Below are 27,547 nucleotides of genomic sequence, written 5' to 3'. Positions count from 1 at the left end.
GAATTTATGCTAATTTAAAATAATCTACCTTTCTGATCAAAAGCAACCCCTTGTTATGCCTCCAAATATTGAGCGTTCCAACGGTGTCGATTTGACTTTAGGGTAAAGTGAAACATGAGGGTGCCATCTGGTGGTCATTTGTTTTATTTTATTTGTATTGGCAACTGTAAATGTACTTTGTTCCTTTAAAATCCATTGAGGCAAATGAATACTACACCTTTAAATTAGTTTAGTGTTACAAGAATCTATCCCTGTGTAAGCATGAAAAGACTACAACTGGACGGACAGTATAGTACGTGTGTGTGAGTGTCAAGAACTTGGTGATTTGTCATGTAGGTTATAATTTGAACCTAAGAGGGAGGCGTTCAACCAAGCCTTCCGGATCTACTGTAGGCCAACACACCTGATGCTCTTTTGCTCAGTGTAAATATGTTTCAGTTCATCATGCAGTTCTCTAAACTAGGCTACTTAAGCGTTTAATTTGGTTTTCTTCGGTATTAGTTATCCCGCGTGTCACGTAATTAATGAATCACGACCCCTCCTCCAACCGCCCCTGGTGATTCAGATAGTTCAACGTTTATTCTGCTCCCACATTTATGAGTCTATAGTGTTAAAATCATGTTTCATAATCAATCGTGTTCATTGTTTGTGGTTATGATGAGGACTTTTGAATCCCCCTCCCAAAAAAAAGTGTCTGGTAACATTGTTGCGCATTCAGTTACATGAAGGAAAGCTAAGGTGTGAATGACTATTGTATCTATTTATGTATATATGTAAAAAGATTAAAAGATAAAAAGATTCAAATGTATAAAAGATCTTACAAAATAGAATTTTGAGAGAGACTAAAAAGGATAGATGTAAATTTAGGTATGTGAATAAATGCTGCTAAGGTCTGTAAATTGCACTTCAGTAATACCTTAAAAGTGAATGTTTGTATATGTGAATAAAAGGGAAAAACTTGTACTTTTTTTTTGTCCTGAAGTTCTTTCTCTCTCCTTTCTGAAAAGGTTTGCAAAATAAAAGACGTTTCCCTTTAACGAATTAATCCCATTAAGGGGTTCAAAATGAAAATAATCTTCACCAATAATGAATGAAGCCTCGATTTGGGACGCACTCTAACCAGGCTTTTGTTTTGGGTGTTTTCCTTTTTCAGCACCAACTCAAGAAATATTAAAGAGGTACACATTCCCCCCTCCCTCCCTCCCGGGGGAAATAGGGAAATGGTTATCTTCGTCAGGCGGGGTGGCAGGTGTCACACGGTTCAGCCCACAAATTACACGGGTGGGGGGGCGTGAGGCAAGGAGGAAGAGGGTGGCGGTGTTGAGGAGGTGGGAGTACTTCAAGGTATGTCTCCAACACTGTGGCAGAACCCCTCACCCCCAGGCCAGGGCCAGTGCTCTGTGCTCTACAATAAACATCATAATTGACAATTTGCTCCACTGCTCGGTTGCGGCCGGCCAGCTATAATCTAATGGATGGGGCCAAGGAGATAAGACTCTGTGGAGTCTTTTTTCCTCCTTCTCCTACTCCTCGCTCACTCGCTCTCTGTCCTTCATTCGGTGTGACTCTGTGGCTCCCAGGGTCGTGATGCTTCTACTTCACACATATATAATAAAAGCGATGAAAACACCAGATGGAAATGTTCTCAATGAGCGCTGGATCACTTCAGTTACAGAGCATCGTCAACTATAGTGACATTACTGCTCCTGGATCTGTTGACCGGCTAATCTTGGGTTAGGTATCGTTTTTATGGGCCGGTAGGATGAAATATTTGACAGGGACGGCTCTTTAAAGAATAGGCTATATTATAGCTATATTTTTTTTTGTGCCCTTGCTCAGAAAATGTGAGTTGGCTCACAATTATTAGCAGAATATGATAAGCCTACATTTGAAAGAAAATATAGCGACGGTTCAAACTTCACATCGTTCACAACGTAATACGTACGAACGTATAGATCGCTGGTGCCTACGAGCAGGCCTACAAGTAAACCTATATTTAGGTGCACATGACAGGCTTTAGTGCTCAGATCTGATATATTGCCCCAACTGTTCAAACAGATCAGAGTGGCCGATGCATCAGATATTGGACCACATATGAAAGTGGTCCCAGAGCAGAAATGAAAAGATCATATTCCATGTGATGTGTGCTGCTCTCAGTTCTCTCGCTGCTCACCGAGAAAATGAAACCAGTGTGACATGTAACCGAAAAAATTATAAATAAAATCGGGGTTTGGAACACGTAGTGTGAGCAGGGCCTCGGTGTGTGACATCACATGCGATTGACATTTCATACAGAGCCGCGCTGTGCGAGCAGCAGGCAGCATTTAGCCTCCTGCTAGGGGTTCAGCCATAGATATATATAGAACGGGTTCAGCACCCTGGAGAGCGACGCAGGCTACCAGCGCTAGCTGCTAGCGGACGGAAGCTGTTGTTCCTTAAGGGCCAGTGGCGTTTTCTCCCGGAGGCCAAGGGAAGCCAGGCTTCCCTGTTTTTTTAGGCTGTAGTTGTCATCCAATAAAAACATTTATATTAACAGTTTCGTTAATTATTTTGTGCTGTGTTGCTGTCATTTCTTCCCCATTTTTCTCCTCTCATTGACAATTTCACAATGCGCGATACTGCGCCCCTGTTTTATACTGAAGACGCGGCGAAACACGACACTGCACACTGCGAGGAAGCCAGCCCGAGCTGGCATCCCTTGGTGAAAAAAAACGAAAGAATTTACCAATCAGGTGAGGCTACCGTCATGACACTGCCCTCCTCTGATTGGTCGGGAGGGTGTCAGGAGGGTGCCAATGGAAGCCACTCGGCCCTTGGCTTCACACCAATCAAATCAAAGCATCATTATCAACGTCACCGAAAAATCAATAACAAAACAAATAGCGCGAAATTAGCATGTTTGAATTGTTCTCATTTTTTAGTAGCCTACTTAGCAAGTGCAGTTATGGAGGGTGGAGATTTCGATTATTTACTTAATAATAATTTTACCAAACTACCACAACAGCAGCGAATCAAAATAAAATCCGATGGCAGGCCAACACCGAAGCTGAAACTGCGCGTGGAGAGAAAGCAAGGCTTCTTTCGGACGTTCAATGAAAAAAACTATACACGAACGGAGTGGCTAGCTGGCAGCAGCAAATCTCAGCGACTATTTTGCTGGCCGTGTCTTCTTTTTGACAAGGATTCGTGCTCCCTCAACAATCCCTGGGTCACTACAGGATTCGTGGACCTTCCCAACTTGTCCCGGGCAATCGAGAGGCACGGTAAATCAAAAAGCCACATGTTATTTATCATATCAAATACTGTGATTGTGTGAGTCGTGTTACACGTGAACATGAAACTTGAAATAGCCGACATCGATTGTTTGACTACTAGCGGCTTGTGCATTTCGGTCGGGGAGGGGTTGCATTTATAATAAAATGTATAATTTAATGAGATGTTTAGGAGTTGTGTGTGTGTGTGTGTGTGTGTGTGTGTGTGTGTGTGTGTGTGTGTGTGTGTGTGTGTGTGTGTGTGTGTGTGTGTGTGTGTGTGTGTGTGTGTGTGTGTGTGTGTGTGTGTGTGTGTGTGTGTGTGTGTCAGATTACAGGCATGTGTAACTCCTGGTAAATGACCAGGCGCTCAAATAGCTCTTGGAGTTGCATTAAATACATCCAAGCTGCAACGTAGGCTACTATTTTCTCTAAAGGTTTGGCCTCACTTGGCTTCCTCAAAAAAAATCCCCACGCCACTGTTTAGGGCAAGAGGCATGTGGGCTGTAGTAATAAATAATGTTTAAGCAGACGTCCGATGATAATAATAATCATCGCCCACACAGATTGGAAAGGATAAAATCGATCTTAACATGTGCTAATGAAGTCAATATTTAAAATCAATATGCAATTTTAAATTAAAGCAGGGGTATATTATTGATAATACCCCTTTTTATTAAATAAATGGTCTGAAAATATTTGATCTAAATGCATTTGAACATGTATCAGTCAAGAAAATCCAATAAAATAGAACATATGCAAACATTTAAAATAAGGTGAGTTGAATGCACTTTTCCTCTAACAAGGATTTAGCCCATTCATGCAGATTATCTCGTATTACAAACTGTTATTAAACATAACTAAATCAGGGTTTTATTTCCCACAAGTAAAATCATGTGTGGTGACTGTTCCCGTACATGAGACTAAAAACAGTTTGCATACTCCCTGAACATAGTATGTGCATTTTATCGTATCTGGGTTAGTAAAGTAAACCATACATGTCCTCTTGCATAAAATATGGTTTTAATATCTCTAATAAAGTACTTTATCATGTAAACGGGTATTCATCAAATACTTATTGATATTTTCTTGGATAAAAAAGTGCAACTTATTTTATATTAGATATAAAGTAATCTATTAATTAACACCATGTATTTTTTTTAAAACCGGATGTCAATGACAGGAAACCGGAAGTAGATTACCATATGGCTGTAAAGGATTGTGTAACGTTACATTTTTGATGGTGTGGATCTTCCTCACTCCCCGTCCTTGAGTTTCCCTGAATGTCCTCACTGACCTTAATTGGTTTCACCTGGCCCTCATCAACATTCCCCTCCTACTGTTTCCCTTCCTTTGTGCCAGTTCATCTTTGTTCTCAGCATCTTGTGTTGCTCACCCAGTAGCAAAAAATATATAAATATATTTGAGCAGACTCATTGGTCGGAAATATTCAATTTATTTTGAGCGATCTCATTGGTCGAAGAAAAATTAAGGCATGACGGAATAGTGATTCTCAGCATTCAACAACACCGTTTATTTAACGACCATCAAGGAGTCCTTAGAGTGGAAGGAAATAACGTGTTGATTTTGGTTAAAGGTTAGGAGGAAATAATGTGGTTATATTGGGGAACTTTTTTAATCATGGAATGACATTATCTCAGTCTAAGCTGTTTTTACAGAGCTTTTTCCTCTCCGTCATCAATGCATTGTGGAACAATGTGTGCAACTCAACGTGTGTGTTTTTGTGGCATCCCCGCTTGCCTGCCTCTCTCTCTCTCTCGCTCACACACACACCCCTAGGATCAGGAAGAATTCCCAGCGGAATGTGAAGTATGCTATACACTACTAGGCTCAGTCTTACACAACAGGTTGCCAGGGACAAAACACAGACACATGAACTTTGTGATTTACAGCATTTAAATACATGACCAAACAAGTGAAAGTGACCAATGACAGCATTGTTTTGAGTTCACGGTGTGAACCCACAATCCTATCCTTTACTGTCATGTAAAAAATATTCATGTGACCCAGTGTGAATTTCAATTTACACCTTGCAAGGTGTGTTTCAAGGTTACAAGGTTTTCTGTTGCTGAATAAAAGGCCCTTCTTATCAACCCTCAGTTGGAGCGGATGCATTGAGTTTGACTGTAACCAAACTCTTTGAGGCAAAGTGTAAGCCCCATGATCCGAGCCTTCTATGGACTCGTGCTTACTGAAGGACAGCAATTAATAAATAGCCAAGATCACAAGTGATTGATATATTTACTTTAAGCTCAACAGTTACACCAGAGACACAAGGTCCAAAGTTGGACCCAGACTGGAGAAGGTGGGCTTGTGTTTCTATTGAATGAATCCAGGGAACAAGGGAAGGCATGGATATGGCTGTAGTCAGTACACATTTCAGCTGAGCATATACAGAGTACAGGAAGATTTCAAACATGACCTATTTACAGCTCGCAAGAGGACTTCGCAAAGCAATGACTATATTTACAAAACCAAAAAAAGGTTGGTGCTTTATTTTCCTCGCAATATTGCTGTGTGGTTAACAGCAGACAGAGTAGAACAAAAAGCATAAACATCCCAAAACGTCCTAAAACTATACTAAGAAAGGCAACAACATAACAAGAAGTTTTAAGTAACGAAGAACGAAAAGCACTGGAAAGTGAAAGCAGCAGCGAGGGAAATGAAGCAAGTCTCCAACTGTAGGAGACGGTTGGGTCAGGAAGGAGAATAAGCACGTCACATCTAGCCGTTCCTACAGTTACATGTTCAGAGTAGCAGCCCAAGTGAAACTCTGCACAGACAGGTACTGTCTTCCGTCTCTAGCTCAGACTGAATTCCCACACGGGGAATACGAAGACGGGACAGCAATATGGAAGAAAAGAATAAATGGCAAAGGGTGACACTATCAACTACACCACTGGTACATTTGGACACACAGAGTAATATATTGTGCCAACTCTAAAAGCTATATTTGTTTACATGAATAAATAACAGGCAGCAATATTGATAATTGTGTTCTAAACGCTAGCCAACTGGATCACACACGCACACACACACACACTATATTGTTGTACACACAAACATGATCTTCACGTTGAAACAGTTGAAAAGCACAACAACAAAATAAGAGTGATCTTATGTCCAGCTGCTTACCAAACAACAGACTATGTACAGCTCGGAAGGCAGCAGGAAATAATCAAACAGAATGGTGGACAACAAGAACAGCAACAATCCGCCAGTGTACACGACATACGCTCAACTTCCGCGGCGCCTTCCACTTCTCTGTGCGACGACTGGCCGATGGTAGGATCCTATATTCTTCTATGTGAATTTTGGCTCTTGGGGGTGTCAGTCCCAGATAGACGGGGTGGATGGTGGTTGGTGTGGTGGTGGTGGTGATGGTGGGGGTGGTGGTGTCGGATGGAGGGAGGGCGGTCACTTCTCCTGCAGCAGGGCGGGGATGTTGATGTTCCAGCCGATGGCCTGGCGGTCGAAGCCGCACGTGAACAGGTTGCACGACTGGTTCTCCTCGTTCCACGCCGAGCAGCACACCATGCGCCGGTGGCCCTGCGAACACGCACACACAACAACAATGTACACACATTTAAATATCATCTTTTACACTACACAAAAAAAACCTGAAAAGAGAACAGGTTTTCATTCAAACTAGGACATGCATTCTGGAAATACTTACACACAGACCAGGTTAACTATTTGCGTCAGCATTTAGGTACGTCTAGATACGTCTACAACCGTTCCATCCCTCCGACACCCAGGATCAACTGGCCCCCCATGACAAACCCTGAGCGTACCATTCTGTTGCTGCGAGGGAGCCTGGCCAGCCTCACGCCGTTCATGTCGAAGAGGCGGACCTGGCGGTTGTCGTGCGGCAGGGCGATGATCCGCTGGTTGGTGGACACGCTCAGCCTGGAGGAACACATGAGGCGTGCCGTCAGCTGGAAGGCGGGCGTAGGGATGTGAGGAGCATGTGCTGAACCAAACTGGGCTCATGACTCAGTCATGACTCATCGAGACTTAACGAAACCTCGACAGAGTCTTTGATATCGACAAAGGTCAAGTTGGGCTGCGCCACGTCACCAAAGTGACTCAACAACTGTCTATCACGTTTCTGTTGTGCGCTGCCAGCCACAGTGGATTACAAGCCCTACATGGGAGGCTGAAGGGAGTTAGTTCCAGAATGCCAAACAAATGACTACCTGTACGCTACAGATTATGGCCTCTGTTTTATCTGAGATGGTCGGTTTTTGTGTGAGCTAGGAACGATACACTATTATTGCATCGTTGTTATCGTTAGTATTACATGGAATTAACTTCTGGAATTAACCATTCTGAGGTGGTGGAGGTGGTCAGAGAGAAACACTGCATGACTTAAAATGAACTACAGCACCACATCATAGTCACGTTACTCAAGTCATATTAAGTACTTTCCCTAAACAGAAAAGGAATCACATTAGAACCTAATGCTCTTAAGGCGGCAGCAGCATGAGCGCTGTATCCAATCCCACCCACCCTACCAAGTCTTTGTCCTGCTGTCGGTTTACTGGCAAGGCCCCTACTAGAGCCCGACCGATATAGAATTTTTAGGACCGATACGAATATTTTCCGATATATCAGCCGATATATTAAAAAAAATCCAGAAACGCGCAACAAAACAAACACATTTCCCTAACATTGGTTATTTGTAGTTATCCTTTAAATCCTTTTCACTCTCAGCTAACACGTAACAACAGCAAAACTGGACATGGTCATGAATTAAGTCATGCTTATCGACTTTAGAGAATTGATGGGGATGTTCTTTTAATTGTTATTCAAGCAATGCATGTCTCGTGACAGTTGGCAACTTACCATGAACACACTTGCACACATGAACAACACCGATGATCACCGTCGATCTCCGTCATTCACTCTGCCTAACTCTGGCTGAATCACCGGGTTTGGGCGTCTTTTTTTTTAATATTAATTTATCAGCCATTATAAATGCCGATACCGAATAGTTTGAAAAATGCCTAATATCGGCCGATAATATCGGCCTGCCGATATATCGGTCGGGCTCTAGCCCCTACGCTCTTCTCAGTCCGCTCAGAAGGTTCAGTATGGACTTGGGCAGAACGTTTGAGACATGGACCCAGTGTTGTTGTGTTCACAACATCCTTATTGCAGGACGTTGCGTGTCCCAAACGAACATGGTTTGTGCAAGTTACCGTTCATTAGGTCCCGAGAGTATCCAACATGTCCACAGTCAAGAGACCGACAGATCTCACTCTGTTTGTTATAACTCTGAGCTGTGACGTTTTGGTGTCATGTTAATGGCCAAACAGCTCGTTTAAATGACTCCACCGTACGCAATTATGTTAGCTCATGCATCGCCTGACTGGTACATTAATTATTTCTCCTTCAAATACCCCCTCCCTCCCAACACTACTAATATTAATCTATAGAAGTACATTAATCTCTCCAAATTATTATGCATAGTTACAATCAATCAGCCACCCACTGGGGTCCTACTGGCCATTCATTTTGTTAATGTGTTTGGCATCTCGTGATAAAGCCAGTCTTCATTACTGAACTGTGCACAGCTTTAGGAATTTGGCACCACAAGAATTGATATACTCTCCGCATTAAAATGGCTTTGTAGTTCACCGATGTCAGAATAATAATGTTGAACCAGGACTCCATTTGAACCGTGGCGTGCAACACTCCCTCCAAGAATTCCTAGTCTGAGATTTATTTTCCCTTATAGTCTTTCTTTCCTAGTGATCAAATGTTAAGAACATTTTCCTTGTTTCGATGCACTGCTTCTGGATACATAGAATCATATTGATTAGAGTGATCCAATAGAAAACACAAATGTAATACAACTATTATGTATTATTTCATTCTTAAGATTTACTGAAAAGTTATAGAATATATACTAATATAAATATATAAAATATAAATATACTAGTGTTGTGATAGTGCTGGTACTCATTAGCAGACAATACTTAACGTTAAGGTAAAGTGACCGGTATTAGCATTGAAAGATACTGTCCTGAAAAACAACATGTTCGAGCACAGGCTGGCACTTTTTGACCAATCGCCTCGCCCTGCTCACCCACCTATTGACGGCTGAGTCGGTGCGGATGGTTGCTATGGGCGACCGCATGTTCTTCAGGTCCCACACCTTGACGGTGCGGTCGTCGCTTCCCGAGACCACGTTGTCGCCCACGGTGAAGACCGCTGACGTCACCGTGCTATGGAACACACACACACACACACACACACACACACACACTTAATTAAGTGGGAGCTCAGATGAGTCAATGATTCTAGAATAGAGTCAGATCGTATCGGATGGCAGTACACCATTTGGTTTTATTTTCGGAATCTCCTTCATTCACTTCGGTTTCCTATGAAGAGAAATGCAAAACGTGCAAATAAGTTCCATCCAGGAAACCCCAACAGCTGACAGACAGATCTCTCTCCACTCTAACATCTATTTGGTCTTTTACAGCACATGACAATTAGGGACACTGCCTCCTATTTTGGCTCGTGGGGGTGTCAAGGAGGGCTTAGAATTCCCTAGAATTAGGGACTCCCATCTCTGACCCATCAGGGCAGTGTTGCGTGTTTTTAAATATATATCACATCAATCATAAGTGGTCGGTAGACGAAGCAAAGGCCGGGGGTGAGCCATGTCTACTGGAGCTTGTGTTGGGGTAAAGAGAGCAGAAGGGTCCCCCCTATGGAGCACCACTCCGTTCTCTGGTTATTGTGGTTCGATTCGCTGGAATTTCACCTGCAGGCGTTCTTCTCTTTTGCTTCTTTTTCTACGCCTCCCCACCATGAAATAGCCATGGATTACATGGTGTTCTGTGGACCTCACCAGACATGCCCCCTGGCTAACCAGGATTGGCATTCTGGGGCTGTGGCCCGTGTCGGGGGGGGAAACACATCCAAGGAGGAGCGGCGGGGGGCGGCGGCGGCAGCGAGGTCGGGGCTGGAGAGTTATTTAATATCCATTATGTGGGGCCGTCCCCGCGGGTTCTTACTTAACATCCACGCCACGACTCCCGTCCTCTCGGCTGAACAGCGGGTCCCGGAAGGGACGCAAATGAGATTGGGTGCACTCGGCGGCGGGGGGAGGTGTCGATTGAGATTAGCCGTGTGGTGAATACACGGGCCCCTCGTTCTGCCAGGGCTCAGCTCAGGGCTGGCCCGCCCCTCAATTTAAATTGACACGGCATTACAATCTAATTAGAAGGGCTAAACACTGGCTGATTAACACAGGCTGAGGGTGATGAGAAAGTGTGGCTGCATTGTCCCCAGTTAACAGACACTAGGGGAGCCCAGGGCTAGAGGAGGCCATCAATAAAATAGAATATGTATCCAGGGGCGGATAAAAGGGATGTTTAAGTACAGGACTGAACCGACTGAGCCAACCGAACCTGAAAGCTTATGAATTTAAGAAGAAGAAGAAAAAGCGCCAGAGGAATTTCTCGGTTGTTTCTTTTGAGTTTTTGTGTCTGGGTTTTGAAGGCGATGCTATCTGGCGTCATCTGAACATGGTGTCTGGGTCGAGTTAGTCCCTGTGTCAAATCAAGTATATAATCATGTGTTTCCAGACACTCCGGGCTGTTCTTCCTTTTCCTGAGTTGCACTCAAAATACTGAGCTCTTACCCGTTCCAATCCCCTCACCGCCATTGGCATTAAAAGGTGGATGATTTGGCTGATTGAAGGAAACGTCCTTTTTCTTTTCAGCCGTCTGACCCACCTTCAGTCAACTCTGTATCAGAGCATCAGCCAAAGGAAGGCTCAAACCTGAATGAAACTGCTGCCATGATGGCAGGACAAACACGGTTTCATTCAGAGTACTCATATTCAGGTCCACCGTAGCGCGCGAGCGAGAGAGAGCATTAGAATGCCATATGTAGAGCAAGTTTGCTGCCACTTCTCGTTTGCTGCGCGCCGTTTGTGCGCTCGTGTGCGGTTGTCATTACGCCCCGCAATTACCGGGGTGGGTCGGACGGGGTGGTGGGAAATGTGCTGCACTTTTGACTGCTGTGGCTCGCTGTCAGGGCGCGTTAGCAGTAATTGCCGGTGAAGACGCTACAAGTCTCCCTCTCCCTCTCTACCTCTCTCCCTCTCTGTCTATCTCTCTCTCTCTCTCTCTCTCCCTCTCCCTCTCCCTCTCCCTCTCCCTCTCCCTCTCTCTCCCTCCCTCCCTCCCTCCCTGGGGCGGTGCACTGATCACATCATTTACGTCCTGTCATTATGTCATAATGTGAGTTAGGGGGGGTGGAGACTAGCAGAATGGTGACCTGCTAATAATAAAAACCCTTCGGGTCCCCGCCGATACCCTCCGACACAGACTCTACAAAGCGTGCATCCCGTGAGGGTCAGCGTCTTTTGTTATGTGGCGGCACGATGAGGTTGGTTTCTCAAGATGTATGAAACTCACAGATATGGCTGGAGTCAAATTCTTGCAGATGACATATCCATCAATATTGTTATTTGCTGCCATGTATCCACAGGTAAGAAGGGTCGCATGGAGACCACTCAGGGCCTCAACTATGGGTAGGGCCTTGACGACGCAACAGCAAAACACAGCTAACGCCTTCATGTTCCACAGCCTACTAGAAAGTGTCTGGAGCTTTGCAAGTGTATATTCCTATTTCCTGGAGCTCCGCAACATACATTACCGCTGGTTGTCACGACTACTTGTTCTGGAGCTGGGGCTCAAGCAGGAACAAAACACCCCAGACCTAGGGTCTGCTGTGCCCATCTGGGGGCAAAAGGTGTGTGTGTGTGTGTGTGTGTGTGTGTGTGTGTGTGTGTGTGTGTGTGTGTGTGTGTGTGTGTGTGTGTGTGTGTGTGTGTGTGTGTGTGTGTGTGTGTGTGTGTGTGTGTGTGTGTGTGTGTGTGGCGCTCGTTAGGTGCATGAGTCACAGCCGCACTGTTGACATCTCTCTCGGCAGCAGCAGCTCCCCCTGAACCTACTGAGCACTATGATGAATAGACTTCACATGTGGAGACGGCGCCGCACGTTTCCCTCCATAACCAATCCTCTGGAGGACAGGGCGCTTTAGCGAGCGACACAAACTCCAGACCCACGGCGACGTTACCACCCCCCCCCCCCCCCCCCCCTCCCCTCCCACTGCTGACTCCAAAGAAGCCGTTCACTCAGACAGGGAGAGCGACCGGGGTGTAATCTCATGTCAGCCATTGTCTCTTCGGGAGAAACGGCGCTGAAATGCAGAAGAATTATTAACTTCTGTCAGGCAGGAGGGGAGCACGGCATAATTTGTAATAAGTGACTCAATGGCATGTAGCGAGAAAGGAGAAGCTTGTGGGAGTGTGTGTGTCTGTGTGTGTGTGTGTGTGTGTGCATCATCAGTGGCTGCTGCTTGACACACAGGCCTTTAAAAAAAAAAAAAGGGTTGCCACCATTGAAAGGCGCACACAGGCCTCACAGTGGTCGTTTGAAATTATCAACTTGTCGCATGGAGCCTCAGTGCCAAATTACAGAGTGTAGGGATTAGTGTGCACACAGGCAGATAAATGAGAGAGCGAGGCCTAGAGAGAGAGACTGAGCGAGCGAGAGCGAGAGAGATGAGGAGTGGGGAGGTTAGAATAAAAGAAAATGAGAGGGAGAGCTAGAGGAGGAAGAGCAGTGAATCATCAATGCGACGACTGAAGCACTCCATAATGAATGAGGGAGAAGAAGGAGGATTTGGCTTAGAGCAACAGGGCCGGGAGATTAATGTGACACTGTACAAAAGAGAGAAAAAAGGACACCTAAGAAGAGGGGAAAAGAAAATAGAGAATGACATGGTGGCGCCAGACAAAAGCCTATCGATAATGTTATAACACCACCCAGTGGAGGAACCGTGAACTGCAATCTAGCTTGTTTCTGAACGTCTGTATTCCTCAGTCACCATCAAGATAAAATGCAGAAAAGTAGAACTTAGCGCTGGTGTTGAGTTAGGGCAGTGGTTCTCAACTTTTTTTGAGCAAACGCCCCCCTGACCTTACCCTGATTAAATAAACTAACAACCCCACTCACACTCGTATTATAGCTTAAAGGTGTCAATGCATCGTTTTTCATTGATTTTGCGGTGGTTACTAATAGCAATGAATGCCCTCTGAGTCGGTTTTGGTGAAAAAATAAAGAAAATATTCATGAATATTCATGACATGCAAATGTCTCACCTCTGATTGGCTAACAGCACTGTTCATCACTGTAATAAACCCATTTAAACTTCCAGAGCGACACGGGGGGGGGAATAGAGAGAGAGCGAGAGAGCGAGTGAGCGAGAGAGAGAGAGATCTATTGGCCAAGAAAGAAGAGTTGAGGAAGAAATGATTGGATTGAACATTTATTCACTGTGACAGCGTTGCGGGCACTCCCGCGACTCCTGGCCGCCACGTTTCCCTCCATGCCCCGTGAACGAATGAATGCATGGCCCGGGTACCGCGGGCACCGTGAAAACGGATTGCGCGCAGAGGCCTAATTAGGCCTATATATTTTGTATTTGAAATGCAACGGTCTTTTCGTTGAGACTATGCTCAGAGCATCTGGAACTGAACAACAGCAAGATGAAGGAGGAAAAATTCACGTTCCCAGCGCCTCCCTAGGTTGTGCGAACGCGCCCCAGGGGGCGGTACCGCCCCTGTTGAGAAACCATGAGTTAGGGTGTGTGTGTGTGTGTGACTGTGACCTACTCTGTGTGTCCCTGGAAGACGTTGACAGAGTGAATGGAAGGGTCCCTGAAGTCCCACAGTCTGAAGGTGGTGTCTCTGGACGACGTCACCACCAGCCGCTGAGACGGGTGGGTGCAGCAGTGGGTCAGCTCCTGGTCATGGCCTGCACACACACACACACACAGAGTGTGGAGATGCTGGAATCATTACATGCGTGTGTCACATTATTGCCAAGCAATACAAACGTGCAACACACTCGGACACACACACAGTGTGTGTGTGTGTGTGTGTGTGTGTGTGTGTGTGTGTGTGTGTGTGTGTGTGTGTGTGTGTGTGTGTGTGTGTGTGTGTGTGTGTGTGTGTGTGTGTGTGTGTGTGTGTGTGTGTGATTAGAACTTTGGACATACAATCAGTATGGATGGACTTTGAGGCAGACAGGCCCACTTGTGTTTGCGGTGCTTGTGTTTGCGCCCGCCGGTCTGAAGGGTTACCAGTCAGCGTGTGGACCAGCTCCGAGGTCTCCACTTCGTACAGGTTAGCCGCACGGTCCCAGGACGCCGTCACCACCTGTCGGCCCCCGACCAGCCAATCGGCGGCGATCACCACGCCCTGGTGGCTCTTCAGGGTTGCCGTGGCAACGCGGATGGTGGGCACCTCGCCGGGACCCTCTCCGTCCAGGTCCCCATCCTCTCGGTCCGACAGGTCTGGGTCATCGTCGCAAGAGGCCTGGGGGGGGGGGGGGGGGGAAGACCATGTCAGGAATGAGCTGCTGGTAATCACGGGCGGTTCTCACAGGACGCAAAATAGAACCACAAATAATTTTTCGTTTTTATTTCAAAACGATTTTATTGCTTCCGCACTATAAATAAAAGAGTCGACAAGTAAAATGTTTGGTCCTACGATTGGAGAACTGCATTCGTAGCAACGTGCTGTGGAGTTGAATGCCTTTATGGACCAATGAGTATTGAGCATTCAACAAAGCTGTGTTGTAAACAAAACAAAAATAACATTGGCAAAGCAAACAACTTTGAAAGAGTTTGATCAATTAGTTAGATATGTTAGATATGTTAGATATGTTAGATATCGGCGCTATAATTATGTGTGATGCTGTTATAACTGTGACACGGTTATTGTTTATTATCAGAAATGTTAAAAAAATATATATATTATTAAGGATGATCCTACTATTGCCTTGTTAACTATTAGATGAGGAAAAAAAAGAATAAAGTAAAATGGGATGTTCCGGGGCACAGTAACAAAAAGTTCCTTGCATTAACCCGGAAACTCTAACGGATTACTTTGTACAGTGTGCTTTCAATGTGGTGGGTTTAATGCAGTCCAAATTTTGAGAAGGAGTGAGCATTCTTTCAACTATCCGGGATGAGGCCAGTGATATGTGACTCACAAGACTATACTGGATCGTTACACCAAGGTGCAAATTCATCTCAACACATTGTCCAAAATGTTGACTGAAAACTCAAACAAAATATAAATGTGTACCCAGCTTATGAAAAATGATCACACATTAAAAGGTATTTTTTTCTACATATACATATGTATGCAAATAAGGAAGAATTATCATGCACAATGATCAACACACACAAACACTTTGATAATCAATTGAAGACACCCCTCTGATGGGAATGGGATCAATGCACAGTAAAATGAGGAAAGAAAGCAAATATGGGTATGTTCAAAGGTGCAGACGCTTGTGTTGTGCTAATGAGAATTAAAAACAACTTCAAGGATTTCAGACATCAGACAGCACTGTATTGGATATCCCGATTAATTAACAACGTGAATGCGTTTATTCCACCGGTTCTGTTGATTATTCAAGGATCTGTATTTGTGAAGCCCTGGTAGTGAAAGCGTGTTTAAGCTTGCAGTTGTATGGGGAGGACAGGCTTTTAAAGAAGTACAGCGGCAATCTATGGAAGACACCGTTTTTGTCTAATGTGACAAGTAACATGCACACCATCCTCTCCCCTTAGAGAATTCGTTTTGGGGAATCTAATTAAAACATATTTTTAAATACATTTCAAAGAGAAGACCATTTACAAGACAAGCAGCTAACATCAAAAGAAAGATTTCAAATGACATCAAATAAGGACATAATTAATCTATGTGCATAAATTAATTCTACTATAAAGCATCAAGTGGAACTGGTACCTTTCCTCCACCCCCCTCCCTTAATAGGAGATACTGAAGCCTGCACTAATTATAGAAACATGTAAACAAATAGTGTCTACTCAGTGACATAACTAAAGTGTCGGAAGCATTTATAGACCGCATTAAATGGTCTTGTTGATATTGAATCCGTCTGTAAACTGATATATTCAGCCAGTTTATACTAGCGAAGCTAAGAGGATTTTTTATTTTGAATTGCTCTTACTCTAAACAATATATTGCGTAAATAACTAGAGTAGTTCAACTTTTTAGGTAATCATTGGAAAAGTTTAAAATAGCCTGTAGGGCTGGCCCAAAATATTTGTTTAATGAAATAACAACAAAGCTTTGTTAGTTTATGTTCGGAAATTGCCGATCTTCAGTGTGGGAATCTAGAAGACTTGAAGAGAAAACTAACTTTTTTCTTTGCATGCTCTTGAATAGTGACATTGGTGGTAGTCAACTACCTACTTTTTGTTCTGTGACAGTGGAAGTACCCCTGTGTGTGTGTGTGTGTGTGTGTGTGTGTGTGTGTGTGTGTGTGTGTGTGGGTGTGGGTGTGGGTGTGTGTGTGTGTGCGCGCCTCTAAACGTACGGTGGCATCGGGTTGAGGCGGGGGGGCGGGCAGCTGCACCATGTACCGCCAGATGTGTGCCGTCTGGTCTCCAGAGGCTTGGGAGGAAAGGAGTTAGGGGGTTCACACAAACACCGCAAGGTTACCATGGTGCGAGCAGCACGTATGCAGATCTGTGTTCCCACCCTCCACAAACAACACCATGCCTCCACACACAAACAATAACAAAGGTGCTAACGAAGACCTGGCCATGTTGCTTTGACAAAACATGACACATGGGGTGAGGGTGAGGGGGGGGAGAGGGAGAGGGAGAGAGGAGAGGGAGGGAGAGGGAGAGTGTAAGAGGGAGAAGGAGGGAAGGAGAGGTGGAGAGGGAGAGAGTTTATAATCCCAAAATAACAACTTCTGAAACATATGTACCTGTTAAAGCCATCTGCTCGGTGGGGTGGAACTTGATAGAGTTGACTGAGGGTGAGAAAACACAGCGTGTTTGTGAGCTTATCTGACAAAAACAAACTCAACGCATCAATGACCTTCACCAACTGTCAAACTGTCACTGTTCAAATATAGACATGCTTCACTTAACCTCTCCTCACAAATTATTTCAAAATATATTTGTCCAAAGTTTTTGAAGGAGCAGATAAAACAGCAGATATCGCCCGTTAGTTTGCAGTCATAAAGGGGTAGAATCCCATTTCTACCCCTTACCCCTTCCCCTTCCCCCTTGTTTTGAAGGGGGAAGGGGAAGGGTAAAGGGGTAGAAATGGGATTGGGCCTAAGACTAAGTATCAAGAGAACTGTTTATTTTAAAGATATCTAAAAGGCCTCTGCATCCTAAGAGCATCCCCAGACGTGGTCGGGGCCCCTTACCTGATCCTGCGTGGCCGGCATACCTCAGAACACACTTCCCTGTCTCGATGCTCCACAGCAGAGCAGAGTGATCTGCAAGGAAGACGGGGAGAAACGTTCAGCGTCTACCGACGTCCATAGTACAACATCCATCCATCCATCCATCCATCCATCCATCTATCTATCTATAGATCTATAGATCTGTATATATAGATATATCAGCTAATAAATGCATTGTGTGTCCGGGACCTGCAGAGGCGGTTCCAAGCACCACGGGCTGGGTCCGGGTGATGCCCAGGTCCCAGATGCCATCCCTGTGGCCAACATACTCCTTCAGCAGCTGGCAGATAGCCCGCGAGCCGGTGGTGGCCTTGAAACTGGACACAATCTGGGAATCGGGTGAAAGTTACAAGGAGAAAAGAGAGCATAAAATGAATGGAAAGAGACATGTTTGTGGATGCTATGCATTGTGGGATATATTGATGAGACCTCAAGTTCCAGTAGGATCCTGAGTTAACTATGCAGAGAGCTGGGCATCTGCTTGTTGACTTTGTAAGCCATAAAATACAGGCAAACACGGCTAGCTCCTGTTAGCACACATGCTGCTACTTGCTGTAGTAGTTCCGATTTTTGTTAAAGATATCCTATTTTTTGGGGGGGGATTTTTCATAAGAAACATGTAAAACAGTCAACATCCAAATTTAGTAGTCAAACAAGTTGCCCATTACATTCATCAGTAAGCATTAGCAGTGCCCTTTGACTTTTGACAACATCATTCCAAATTTGTATGACTCTACCACCGGATTTAAATTTGATTAAGTCCTCCCTTGAACCCTTGTGTCCTTGCTCCCTTCTAGCATGCAGTTGTCATGGCAATAGTAGAGGTATATCCTGATAAGGGATGGATTAGAATTGTAAGCTCCATACTTATGTTCATCATTGACACTTTACAATAAGCCCACATTAATTAACAATTAGTTAGCTATTAAGTAAACGTTAATGCAGTAATTAGCCTTATTTAACAGATAACAGTTTTCTAATGATCTAGTTATCATTTACTAATGATGTTTATGTTTAGTAATGTTGCTTAGTTAAATAAGGCATTGGTGTTCATGTGATCCTAAGGTAATCATATATACATTATTTAATAGGATTAGGGTTAACCCTATCCAACAATGCCTATTACTGCATTAACTAATGTTAATCAATGAATCCTTATTGTAAGGTGTAACCAGTTCATTTTGAGGAAACCTTTTGCCAATGAGGAGTACCATTATGTTATTCATGTGTTGTCTAGAGAAGTGACAAAAAGATATGCAAGAAGAAAATATTTGCATAAAAAGGTTCACGTGATGAGGTTTGATTTGGTCGTCTTTGCTATAAAACGTACAAGAACTCTTAACTTAACTTGGTAGCTAATATAAATAGCACATGTAATTAAACAGCCATCTACTGAAGCAATAAACCATCATGTTCCAACCACCTCGAGATGAGAACTCTGTACTCCATTGTTCTTTAACGAACCAACACCTATCATTAACCAAAGTAGGAGTCAGGGTTGGAGTTATGACGCTCAGCCTGCGGCCATGTCCCATGCTAAGCGGCAAACGCAACGTCAAGAAATATTACCCATGAATCTCCACACAACAATTCCCATGTGGCCACACTGAAACCACGTGGAGCCCCCACCTTGCCGTGGAAGGTGCATAAACACTATAAATATCACAGGGGGATTGAGAGGAAGAGATAATGAGGCAAGTCAAACCTTTAGTCTTGTTTGGCGGGCTTGCCATAGTTAGATCCCTAATGAGAGTTTAAAACTACTGGGTTACAGAGTCCCCTGGTTAAGTACACGGACAGGGAAAAAACATGGCAGCACTTTCATTTTCTGAACATGAAATCCATCACCACTGAACAAATATACATTATCTGATCTGAGAACTCTTCTCGTCAGTAGACAGTAGCCCATGTATGGCCAGAATCATTTGCCGGTTGCAAATGGACTTTGATTTAGTTTATGTAGCAGAGCAAAGTAGCTGGCTTTGAGAGGGCTAATGTTACATCTCTGACGGATCACTCAAGGTATTTCAATTGATCGCCTTCTCTTTACAAGTCATGACCTCGGAGGAAGAAATAAACAGGCTAGTCTTCACTTCTCAGATACAGTCACAAAGGGGCTTTTGATTCAGGCAGCATTCAATCCAAAGAAGTTCAAATATTGACATAGATGGCTAATCTCATTAGCTCTATAGTGGTCTCATCTTTGTTTTTCTCCCATTACCTTGCTGGTAGAGGCTTTGTATGTCGTCTTCAGCTTCTGGGACAGTTGACTGGTGCTATGGCTCGCTGTGGGTTAGAGGAACAAAGATTGCACAGCTCTTACCCTTATTTGGTTGTATTCACAGCAGGCTTAAAGTCATGGCTTGTAGGGGTGGAATGGTTCACAACACACACACACACACACACACACACACACACACACACACACACGTGGTTTGGTTCATATAACGGTTTTGGGGTCAGTTTTAGATTCGGTACGGTACGTTTTTGGTACAGACGGGGATGACACAAGTGCATATATATATATATATATATATATATATATATATATATATAGGGTTCTATCCAAACAATGTAATATTGAAGTGCACCACCGTGTAACATCTTCAAATAGGGCTGTAGAGACAAAATTAGTAGTCGTCTTTCATATCCGTTTTGAGGTGACAAATATAAAAAGGGGTTGAAAAGATTTCTAAAAATATATTCACGAAATTGCTCTGGCAAAACTACCCAAACCTACCGGTACCCCTGGGGATATGATCCTGCTGGGATGTCTCTGTACTTTTGGAAATACTTATCTTAGTGTACCTGTCTTATTATTATGAAACACCCAATCTAGCTCACAGGAGTAGGATGATGAAGAAACATGGGGGGGCTTTACCTTTTGCTTTGAGAGCCCCCTTATTGGGGTCTCCCCCCTCCAGGATCTGTCCATCACCAGTCAGACGCTCGTTCAGGGAATCGATCTCTCGACGCACTGCAACGAGACATCCGTTGTAACAGTGTGACATTAGAGTTGCAAAATATTGAACTCTTAACATTTAGGTATGCTAGCAACAGTTAATAAGATACAACAAATTTCTGCCATTGACACAAATTACTGGATTGTTAAGACATCTTACATTCAAGGTTTTCGATGTACAGATTCTCAAACTCTCTCTCGATCTGCCCGAAAAGATCAAGGAGATTATTTCGCAAGGATAGGGGGAGCTTGGAATCCTAAGAAAAAGAGAAAACATATTAAAAGGTTAGGCTTTAAACACAACTTAAACAAAAGCAGGTCAAATTAAATATCATGGATTTTGTCACTGATCAAATTGGAGAATGGATTTATTGCAATATACACAGCAATTGATGCCGTCGATTGCAAGGAGATTTTTTGGATGGAAAACATACAAACTTGTGCATAACTGGCTAGCTTGACTTATTCTAGCAAGACAATGTTTACAGAAACTGGTTTTAATACTAATCCGGGATCTGAGGTAGGGACAGAGCAATGAGTGATTTTCATTAAACTACAAGATATAAAATACTACAGAAAATAGTCTAACTCTATAGTCTAACTCAGTCTAACTCTAAATCTTTTTTTACTCACCTCCATACTGAACTGTTAAAAGTGCAGTTATTCTGCCAGAAGGACAAAACGCAAGGCATGCAAAGAGAAGTACAGTCTGCCATGAGAACAATAGAGTCACAAGCCTGGTTTGACAGAATTCCTTAAGAGCTGTTGCCTACTCTCTGCTTGATCTGAAACACGAATGGGGAGGGGGGGAACCGAATACAAGGCTGTCAGCTGCCCTTTCTTCTGGCCTACATGCAGCAAACAAGTGTGTCGTAGTAAGTTAACCCCACTGTTCATTCTGCTAGCACTGCCTGCAAGTACACATGTTGAAAAAGAAACATCTATATACAGAGCACCCCTTATTTCCAAAAGCAATGCATCAGTGGACCCTAAAATCTATAGCCCTTTGTGGATGCAAGTCATAATGACGGCTTTATGAGGTAAAATACTACAGGATAGCTGTTTGCTGTGTGTGTTAACTTTGCAGTATGCACATATGTATGCAGACGTACTTGTGCACGACACGTGTGTGTGTGTGCATACATCCACAAGCAATGTCTGTTTAACTTGTTGTGAAAGGAGGTTTGCTTTTTGTACATACAATCAGCATCTGCAGGTCAGGGCATTGGCTCAAGAGACCTGGTGAAAAGACTAATTAGCTGGACAAGCTGCCTATATTAAACCTTAATGAGAACACTGCCAAATGTCAGTGTCATGCAGTAACGTCCGGAACATTGCCCAGGAGAGAGTCACTTGCAGGTGACATGGCCGGGGAATAGTTCTTTATACGTCCTCCACGAGTTGACTTAACAAGAGAAAACACCAGCCTGTATTATTTATTTGCCAGACTACACCATGCGTTTCATTACAATACTATCCAAGACAATGATTAGTGGCAGATAAAGGAAACTGAAATATTTAACACAAATTACTCATGAATAAAAAACAACAAGATTTCCGTATATAAAGCAAATAGCACCGTACCAAACAGAGCTCCAGTTTTGTGAACTCTGTTCACAAAACTCCAAACGAGACAATGGAATGGCCCTATGACATACCTTCAGTGAAACATTTCAAAAGGCAAATATTTTGAGAGGGCAGCTCCCAAACTTTACTAACCATCATGATCTTAATCAAACAGTAAGGCCTGCTTTTATGGCCGGTTGACGATGCACCCGACAGCTGGCAACAGCAGCAGCACTCACCGAAGCCTCCACTTACTGAAACAATCCCTCTCACTCCTCCCTATTAAAAGCCAGAATCGATATCTGCTTGCAATTTCAGTCCCAAACCCAAGTGACTTGATGTAGCTTTAGCTCTGTGGAGACGGGTAATCCCTAACTGTGCTGACAATATAATACCGAAACAACCAAGTTTAAATAACACAAAAAACACAAATGAGGTGTCCTTTGTGAGAAAGCAGGAACAATTACACACAAGAAAAATGTCAGATAATAGGACAGTGTTATCTAAAAATCACTTCCACACGCATAGCCATAATTTCCATGGAGGTGAGTACAATTTTGCAACACAAGGCACCAAATAAAAAAGCAATGTTGTTGGACCGGCTTGTGATGTATTGCCTTTCAAAGACTGAAACCAGGGCTTACATGACAAAAACTAAGCATGGCAATCAAAATGTTAATCAACCAAAAAAATCCCAGCCTACTGGTTCCTGTAAACATGTCAACAAAGCTCAAAGGGTGTTTTTTACGACTAGCTATCTTATGAATAAATATAACTGACATTTGTTATAGGGTTAACATTAAATAGCTTGGGTTTAATGTTTGAAGATATGCCATGATCTAATTTACTTGCAGTGCATTAACTGTGTGTAATGTGTATGTGTGTGAGTTGATCTTTGAGCAGGCATTGCTTACCTGTCCCTCCAGCATGTCTCTGTGCATACCAGGCGGCCTCTCCTCCGTGCTGTTTGTGCGACGTATGGAAAGGCTGTGGGCCTTGCGCTTCTGCTTGGGGTGACGGGCAGCCGAAGCAGAGCTGCTGCTTCCGCTCTCAACAGGCATCCCTCCTCCCTCGTCACCGGCCCTGCCCCTGATCACCTCCTACCTGAGACTGGCTGAATAAACAAAGGCCTGGGTTGGTTCGCTTGTCACAGCGCAGATGCCAGGTTAAGGTTCATTTAGCAATCTGTCTAACAGCAGATAATTCGATCGAAATAAATATGAATAACGGGGATGTTGACATGCATTTTCTGTGAAGTCAAGTCTAGTTAAAAATGCGACAGCAGGAAAGCTTAGTTGTATTGGCAATAATAGCTAGCTAAATACGATTACAGTAGCCAGATATTTCGATAGACGTCACGGTAGTGTATGAAATTTGACCAAGATTAGCTTTTGAGAGGATGACATAACGCCAGCTAGATGCACTTCTACCTGCAACGTGATAACCGCTGCCGTCATTTATAAGCGAGGACACACATATTGTACGTTAGCTGCCGCTATACACTATTTATAAGTGTAATTGGATACCTGTTATGAAGACCTACTTTAAAAATATGACAACGGTTAGACTGTAAATTAGCTGCAACGCTAGTGAGGAAGTAGCTGACAGATCACCTTCCTTGAAGGCTGCGGCACAATTCAACTTTGAACCCGACGCACATCTGTAGACGTATAGATTTAATTATCTGAATAGACTGAAATAACCCATAATAAAGTAACTGCTAGTTTGACAAATGCATAACTTTTAGATTGTGTACGACGACAAATGGCAATATCCGCATTAAAAAACGTATTGGTTTTTACATTTACTTTCGTCTTCCGCGAACTTCCGTATCACGTGGCGTGTGTTTGGATTGGTAGCAGCCAATAGGGTGTCGGGGTTGTCTGTACGAACCAATGAAGGATGGGTACGTCACACACGCTCTTTGAGGCACAGGGGTCAGTATCACTAGACTCTGCACGCAATCGACGCAAACGACTGTACATGCTGCTCAGATTGTTCGTTTATCTACCTGAATTTACTATTTTGATTTGTAAGTAATCTGTAGATGATCGGTTTTCCTTATTAGGCTCATCTTGACAGAGTGCGTGTAATAACTGGGTGGTGCAGGCTACGTAATGGTTCGATGGCGCGTGTTGACAAGGCAGGCGGTTCGCATAAAAGGCGACATGGAGTTTTCCTCTGACGGATTCTGGTTGTGTGTTTTTACAGGTTCATTTGATAAATAAAACCGCATTTGTTTATCAACAAATGCATTATTATCCATAGCAACATATCAATAATAATGAATGTACTAGTTATTTAAAATTGCATAATTTAGGATAAATTAGATATAATCAATGTATTAAAGTCTTCAACTATTGAGTATGACCATCATGAATTTAATTGTTTATTTCCTAAACAATTACACGTTGGTGAGTATTCATTAAATTAATTGTAATTGTTCATGTGATATACTTACATTTATGAATTGATAGCACTAACTACGCTTGTTATATTAGGAAATATTTCCTGAGATGTAGAGCTCCCGATCCCAGCGAAGTGAAGTCCACTACAATGTTTACTAGCACCCATAGCTTCAAGCCATTTGATTGGCTTTCTTTTTTGGTCAGGAGATGGCGAGGGGTTTGTGGGCGGCGCTACAAGTATTGAGGTCCTGCACCCACAAGGCACCAGCTTTGTTGCAATCAAATTTACCTGTCTTGAGTCGGGTAGCAGCTTTTAGGATCCCATCATTTTGCCCTCACTCTTCGATCTACACCAGCCCTTTATCAAGGTAGGTCGCTATTACACTAAAGTCTCATCTCGGGCGAGGCTAGGTCGCTAACTCCCCAGATATATTCTTATGCAAGCTCAAAATGCCAACTTATTTACATTCTTGTCGTTGGGCTCTGTCCTTTTACTTCTGTATAAAAATAAATCAAGGTCTTATGTGCATTATATAATTACGTTAACTACCTTTTGAAATGACAAGCGTTATAGATAGTTTGATATGTTGCAACTCTTCAGTTGATTATATTGTAGGTCTACAATGCCATCAACTACATACCATCAACTTCCAATCACTCTGTCCCACATAACAGCTTCAGTGAGGCGAGAAAGCATAATTCCTCAGTCAAAATGCCGGAAATAAACACCGATAACTTGGACGAGAAGCAGGTGCAGCTTCTTGCAGAGATGTGCATTCTCATCGACGAAAACGACTGTAAGATTGGAGCGGATACAAAGAAGAACTGTCACCTGAACGCCAACATTGATAAAGGTGAGCCACATGCTTCCACATGCCTGATAATCACCCACTGTCATGTGGCGCAACAGGATATGCTCGACCTATCTTGGGAGGGCTTATTCATGCGGCTTTCTAAAAGTGTAAGCAATGATCAAGGGTGGGTCTTCAAAATTAACATTGGTCTCAAATTCAAGTTGTTTTTCCTTTGGTGGATCATTGGCTAATTGCTTGTCAATTACGAAAATGTCTTTCATTGATGTAACATTTCATTATTCATTGATCAATGTCCCCAGGTCTATTACACAGAGCTTTCAGCGTCTTCATTTTCAACAGTGAGGAGAAGCTTCTTTTGCAACAGAGGTCTGACGCTAAAATCACCTTTCCAGGTAAGCACTTGGGCATGGTGGTTTTATTTTACTTGGCAACCACTGTTAAAGTATTGTCTAATGTCAATGTATTTTTGACTTGTCTCCATTAGTTGAAACTAATGATGGAATATGTACGGCAATAACGGTTCAGAATGTGCTTCAAGTTTTTTTCACCGTATTTTTTAACATGGAGACACGGGGAACAAACTCTGACGTAAGCACGATAACTTAATGGTTGGCATGAAGAGTGGTCTTTTATACAGTTATTCTCCATTTGTGCATGTAGGCTGTTACACAAACACATGCTGCAGTCATCCTTTGCACATGGCCAGTGAGATGGAGGAGAAGGATGCCATCGGAGTCAGGAATGCTGCTCAGAGGAGGCTGCAAGCGGAACTAGGAATCCCCATTGAACAGGTACAGCAGAACTGCATTCGTGTGTGTGTGTGTGTGTGTGTGTGTGTGTGTGGGGGGGGGGTCTTCACAGTTTGCTGGTTTAGTCCTACAGCCTTTCTAAAGACCACACATGGATGCAAAGTCACCTCAATAGTACACTTCATAGCTTTTTTTCTGGATTATAAATTGGCCTCTCTTTCAATAACCGCGGATCTTGGACCGTAATGAGAGTGATGCCTCTGAAACACCGATGTGCCCGGTTTGTGTGTGTTCAGGTGACCCCAGAGGAGATGACCTACCTGACCAGAATCCATTACAAGGCCCAGTCTGATGGCGTCTGGGGGGAGCACGAAATTGACTACATCCTCTTTCTACAGAAGGTAAAAAACAAAGATTTGCCTTTAATATTAAGGTATTAAGGTCAAAATAAAGGCTTTCACTGTAATATTCCTATCCAGGGATTATTAATAGTAGTTTTTCATCGCTGACATTTTATCACTTGAGCTGGCTAGCTTTGCTTATATTAATCTTTATGAGTTCACGTTCACTGTTTTCGATTCTTGTGAATGACATATAAAAAATCCTAAATTGCCGAGTCGTTGCACACCACATCGCTACCTACATCGTGTAATAACAAAGTTGCTATTAATTAAATGTGTGTTCCATTTTAATAATGGATCAAAAGAGATCTTTAAAGGATTACACCCTTGAAGGAAATAACCCATCGTGGTGCTTGTGAATGTTTGTGTATGGAGCAGGACGTGGATCTGAGCCCGGACCCCAACGAGATCCAGAGCCACTGCTATGTCACCAAGGAAGAGCTGAAGGACATGTTGGAGAAGGCCAAGCGCAACGAGCTGGCCATCACCCCTTGGTTCCTCCTCATCGCAGAGACCTTCCTCTTCAAGTGGTGGGACAACCTGCAGAACCTCAAGCAGTTCATGGATCACGACCAAATCCACCGCATGTGAAAAGGATGAGACTGCCCATAATCGTTTTTCTAATTGTCTTTGTTTCTAATTGCCCCGCAACAACATCAATAGCCGTAGAATTGAGGCATGTTTTTTGTTGAACAGCTTTAAAGTCACAAGAATGATGAGGACACATATCTGTATTTACGCTATTGCGGCTAGGATAGGATGTCTATTGGCTTCTGTTTCCATTGCTTTTTAAACTGAAATACGATCTTCTTTTGAAAACGATGAGCGAAGATAATCAATCGTTCCTTGGAATATGCCGAATGGATATTTTTCTAATCTCTAAGAGAAAGAGACTTTGTCATGAATTATTGGCCTAAGTCTTAAATTTGAGTCATTTCATAGACTCTAATGTTAAGTGAGATATTATTCTTTAGAACATAATGTTAGTCTGTTTTGAATAAAAAATATTACCAAATTGGTAGTTAAATGATTTGAAAGTTG

At 43.3% G+C, this 27,547-nt stretch overlaps 2 protein-coding genes across 9 annotated transcripts; one reads left to right on the top strand and one right to left on the bottom strand.

The window, feature by feature from the left end:
• Positions 1–4,360: 4,360 nt before the first annotated feature.
• Positions 4,361–24,251, bottom strand: wdr37 (WD repeat domain 37). 8 transcript variants are annotated; one of them, XM_056583990.1, is made up of 15 exons: positions 24,027–24,251; positions 23,048–23,247; positions 20,728–20,824; positions 20,487–20,582; positions 19,827–19,891; positions 19,175–19,258; positions 17,795–17,933; positions 17,567–17,638; positions 17,117–17,161; positions 16,718–16,794; positions 14,448–14,682; positions 13,978–14,119; positions 9,371–9,505; positions 7,067–7,181; positions 4,361–6,821 (listed from the first exon to the last, which is right to left on the bottom strand). In XM_056583990.1, exons 2-15 carry the CDS (start codon positions 23,192–23,194, stop codon positions 6,690–6,692), a joined length of 1,581 nt encoding a protein of 526 aa, XP_056439965.1. In that variant the 5' UTR covers positions 23,195–23,247; positions 24,027–24,251; the 3' UTR covers positions 4,361–6,689. The 8 variants fall into 8 exon arrangements, with proteins under 8 accessions (XP_056439965.1, XP_056439966.1, XP_056439967.1 ...); XM_056583991.1 differs by having other exon boundaries at positions 24,145–24,251; XM_056583992.1 differs by lacking the exon at positions 24,027–24,251 and adding an exon at positions 23,936–23,992.
• On the top strand, positions 24,063–27,545 carry idi1 (isopentenyl-diphosphate delta isomerase 1). The gene is made up of 7 exons (XM_056583995.1): positions 24,063–24,165; positions 24,746–24,909; positions 25,217–25,395; positions 25,656–25,748; positions 26,017–26,147; positions 26,402–26,506; positions 26,885–27,545. Exons 2-7 carry the CDS (start codon positions 24,749–24,751, stop codon positions 27,095–27,097), a joined length of 882 nt encoding a protein of 293 aa, XP_056439970.1. The 5' UTR covers positions 24,063–24,165; positions 24,746–24,748; the 3' UTR covers positions 27,098–27,545.
• The last annotated feature ends 2 nt before the right edge of the window (positions 27,546–27,547 follow it).

Source organism: Gadus chalcogrammus, chromosome 23 (genome assembly GCF_026213295.1).
Source record: "Gadus chalcogrammus isolate NIFS_2021 chromosome 23, NIFS_Gcha_1.0, whole genome shotgun sequence".
In the NCBI taxonomy this organism is placed as follows: domain Eukaryota; kingdom Metazoa; phylum Chordata; class Actinopteri; order Gadiformes; family Gadidae; genus Gadus; species Gadus chalcogrammus.
The sequence above is the reverse complement of the archived record's forward strand: the minus strand, read 5'-3'. Positions and strand labels throughout refer to the sequence as shown.

What these genes read in the sequence shown, in the direction of transcription:
- wdr37 (XM_056583990.1), bottom strand. Translation starts at nt 23,194, where the DNA reads ATGCCTGTTGAGAGCGGAAGCAGCAGCTCTGCTTCGGCTGCCCGTCAC. An exon ending in ACAAAGCCTCTACCAGCAAG is followed by an intron (nt 19,259 to 19,826) that starts GTAATGGGAGAA and finishes TGATATTTATAG; the next exon opens with TGTTTATGCACCTTCCACGG. An exon ending in GCTGGTCCACACGCTGACTG is followed by an intron (nt 14,120 to 14,447) that starts GTAACCCTTCAG and finishes GTGTGTGTGCAG; the next exon opens with GCCATGACCAGGAGCTGACC.
- idi1 (XM_056583995.1), top strand. Translation starts at nt 24,749, where the DNA reads ATGGCGAGGGGTTTGTGGGCGGCGCTACAAGTATTGAGGTCCTGCACC. An exon ending in CGCTAAAATCACCTTTCCAG is followed by an intron (nt 25,749 to 26,016) that starts GTAAGCACTTGG and finishes TTGTGCATGTAG; the next exon opens with GCTGTTACACAAACACATGC. An exon ending in ACATCCTCTTTCTACAGAAG is followed by an intron (nt 26,507 to 26,884) that starts GTAAAAAACAAA and finishes TGTATGGAGCAG; the next exon opens with GACGTGGATCTGAGCCCGGA.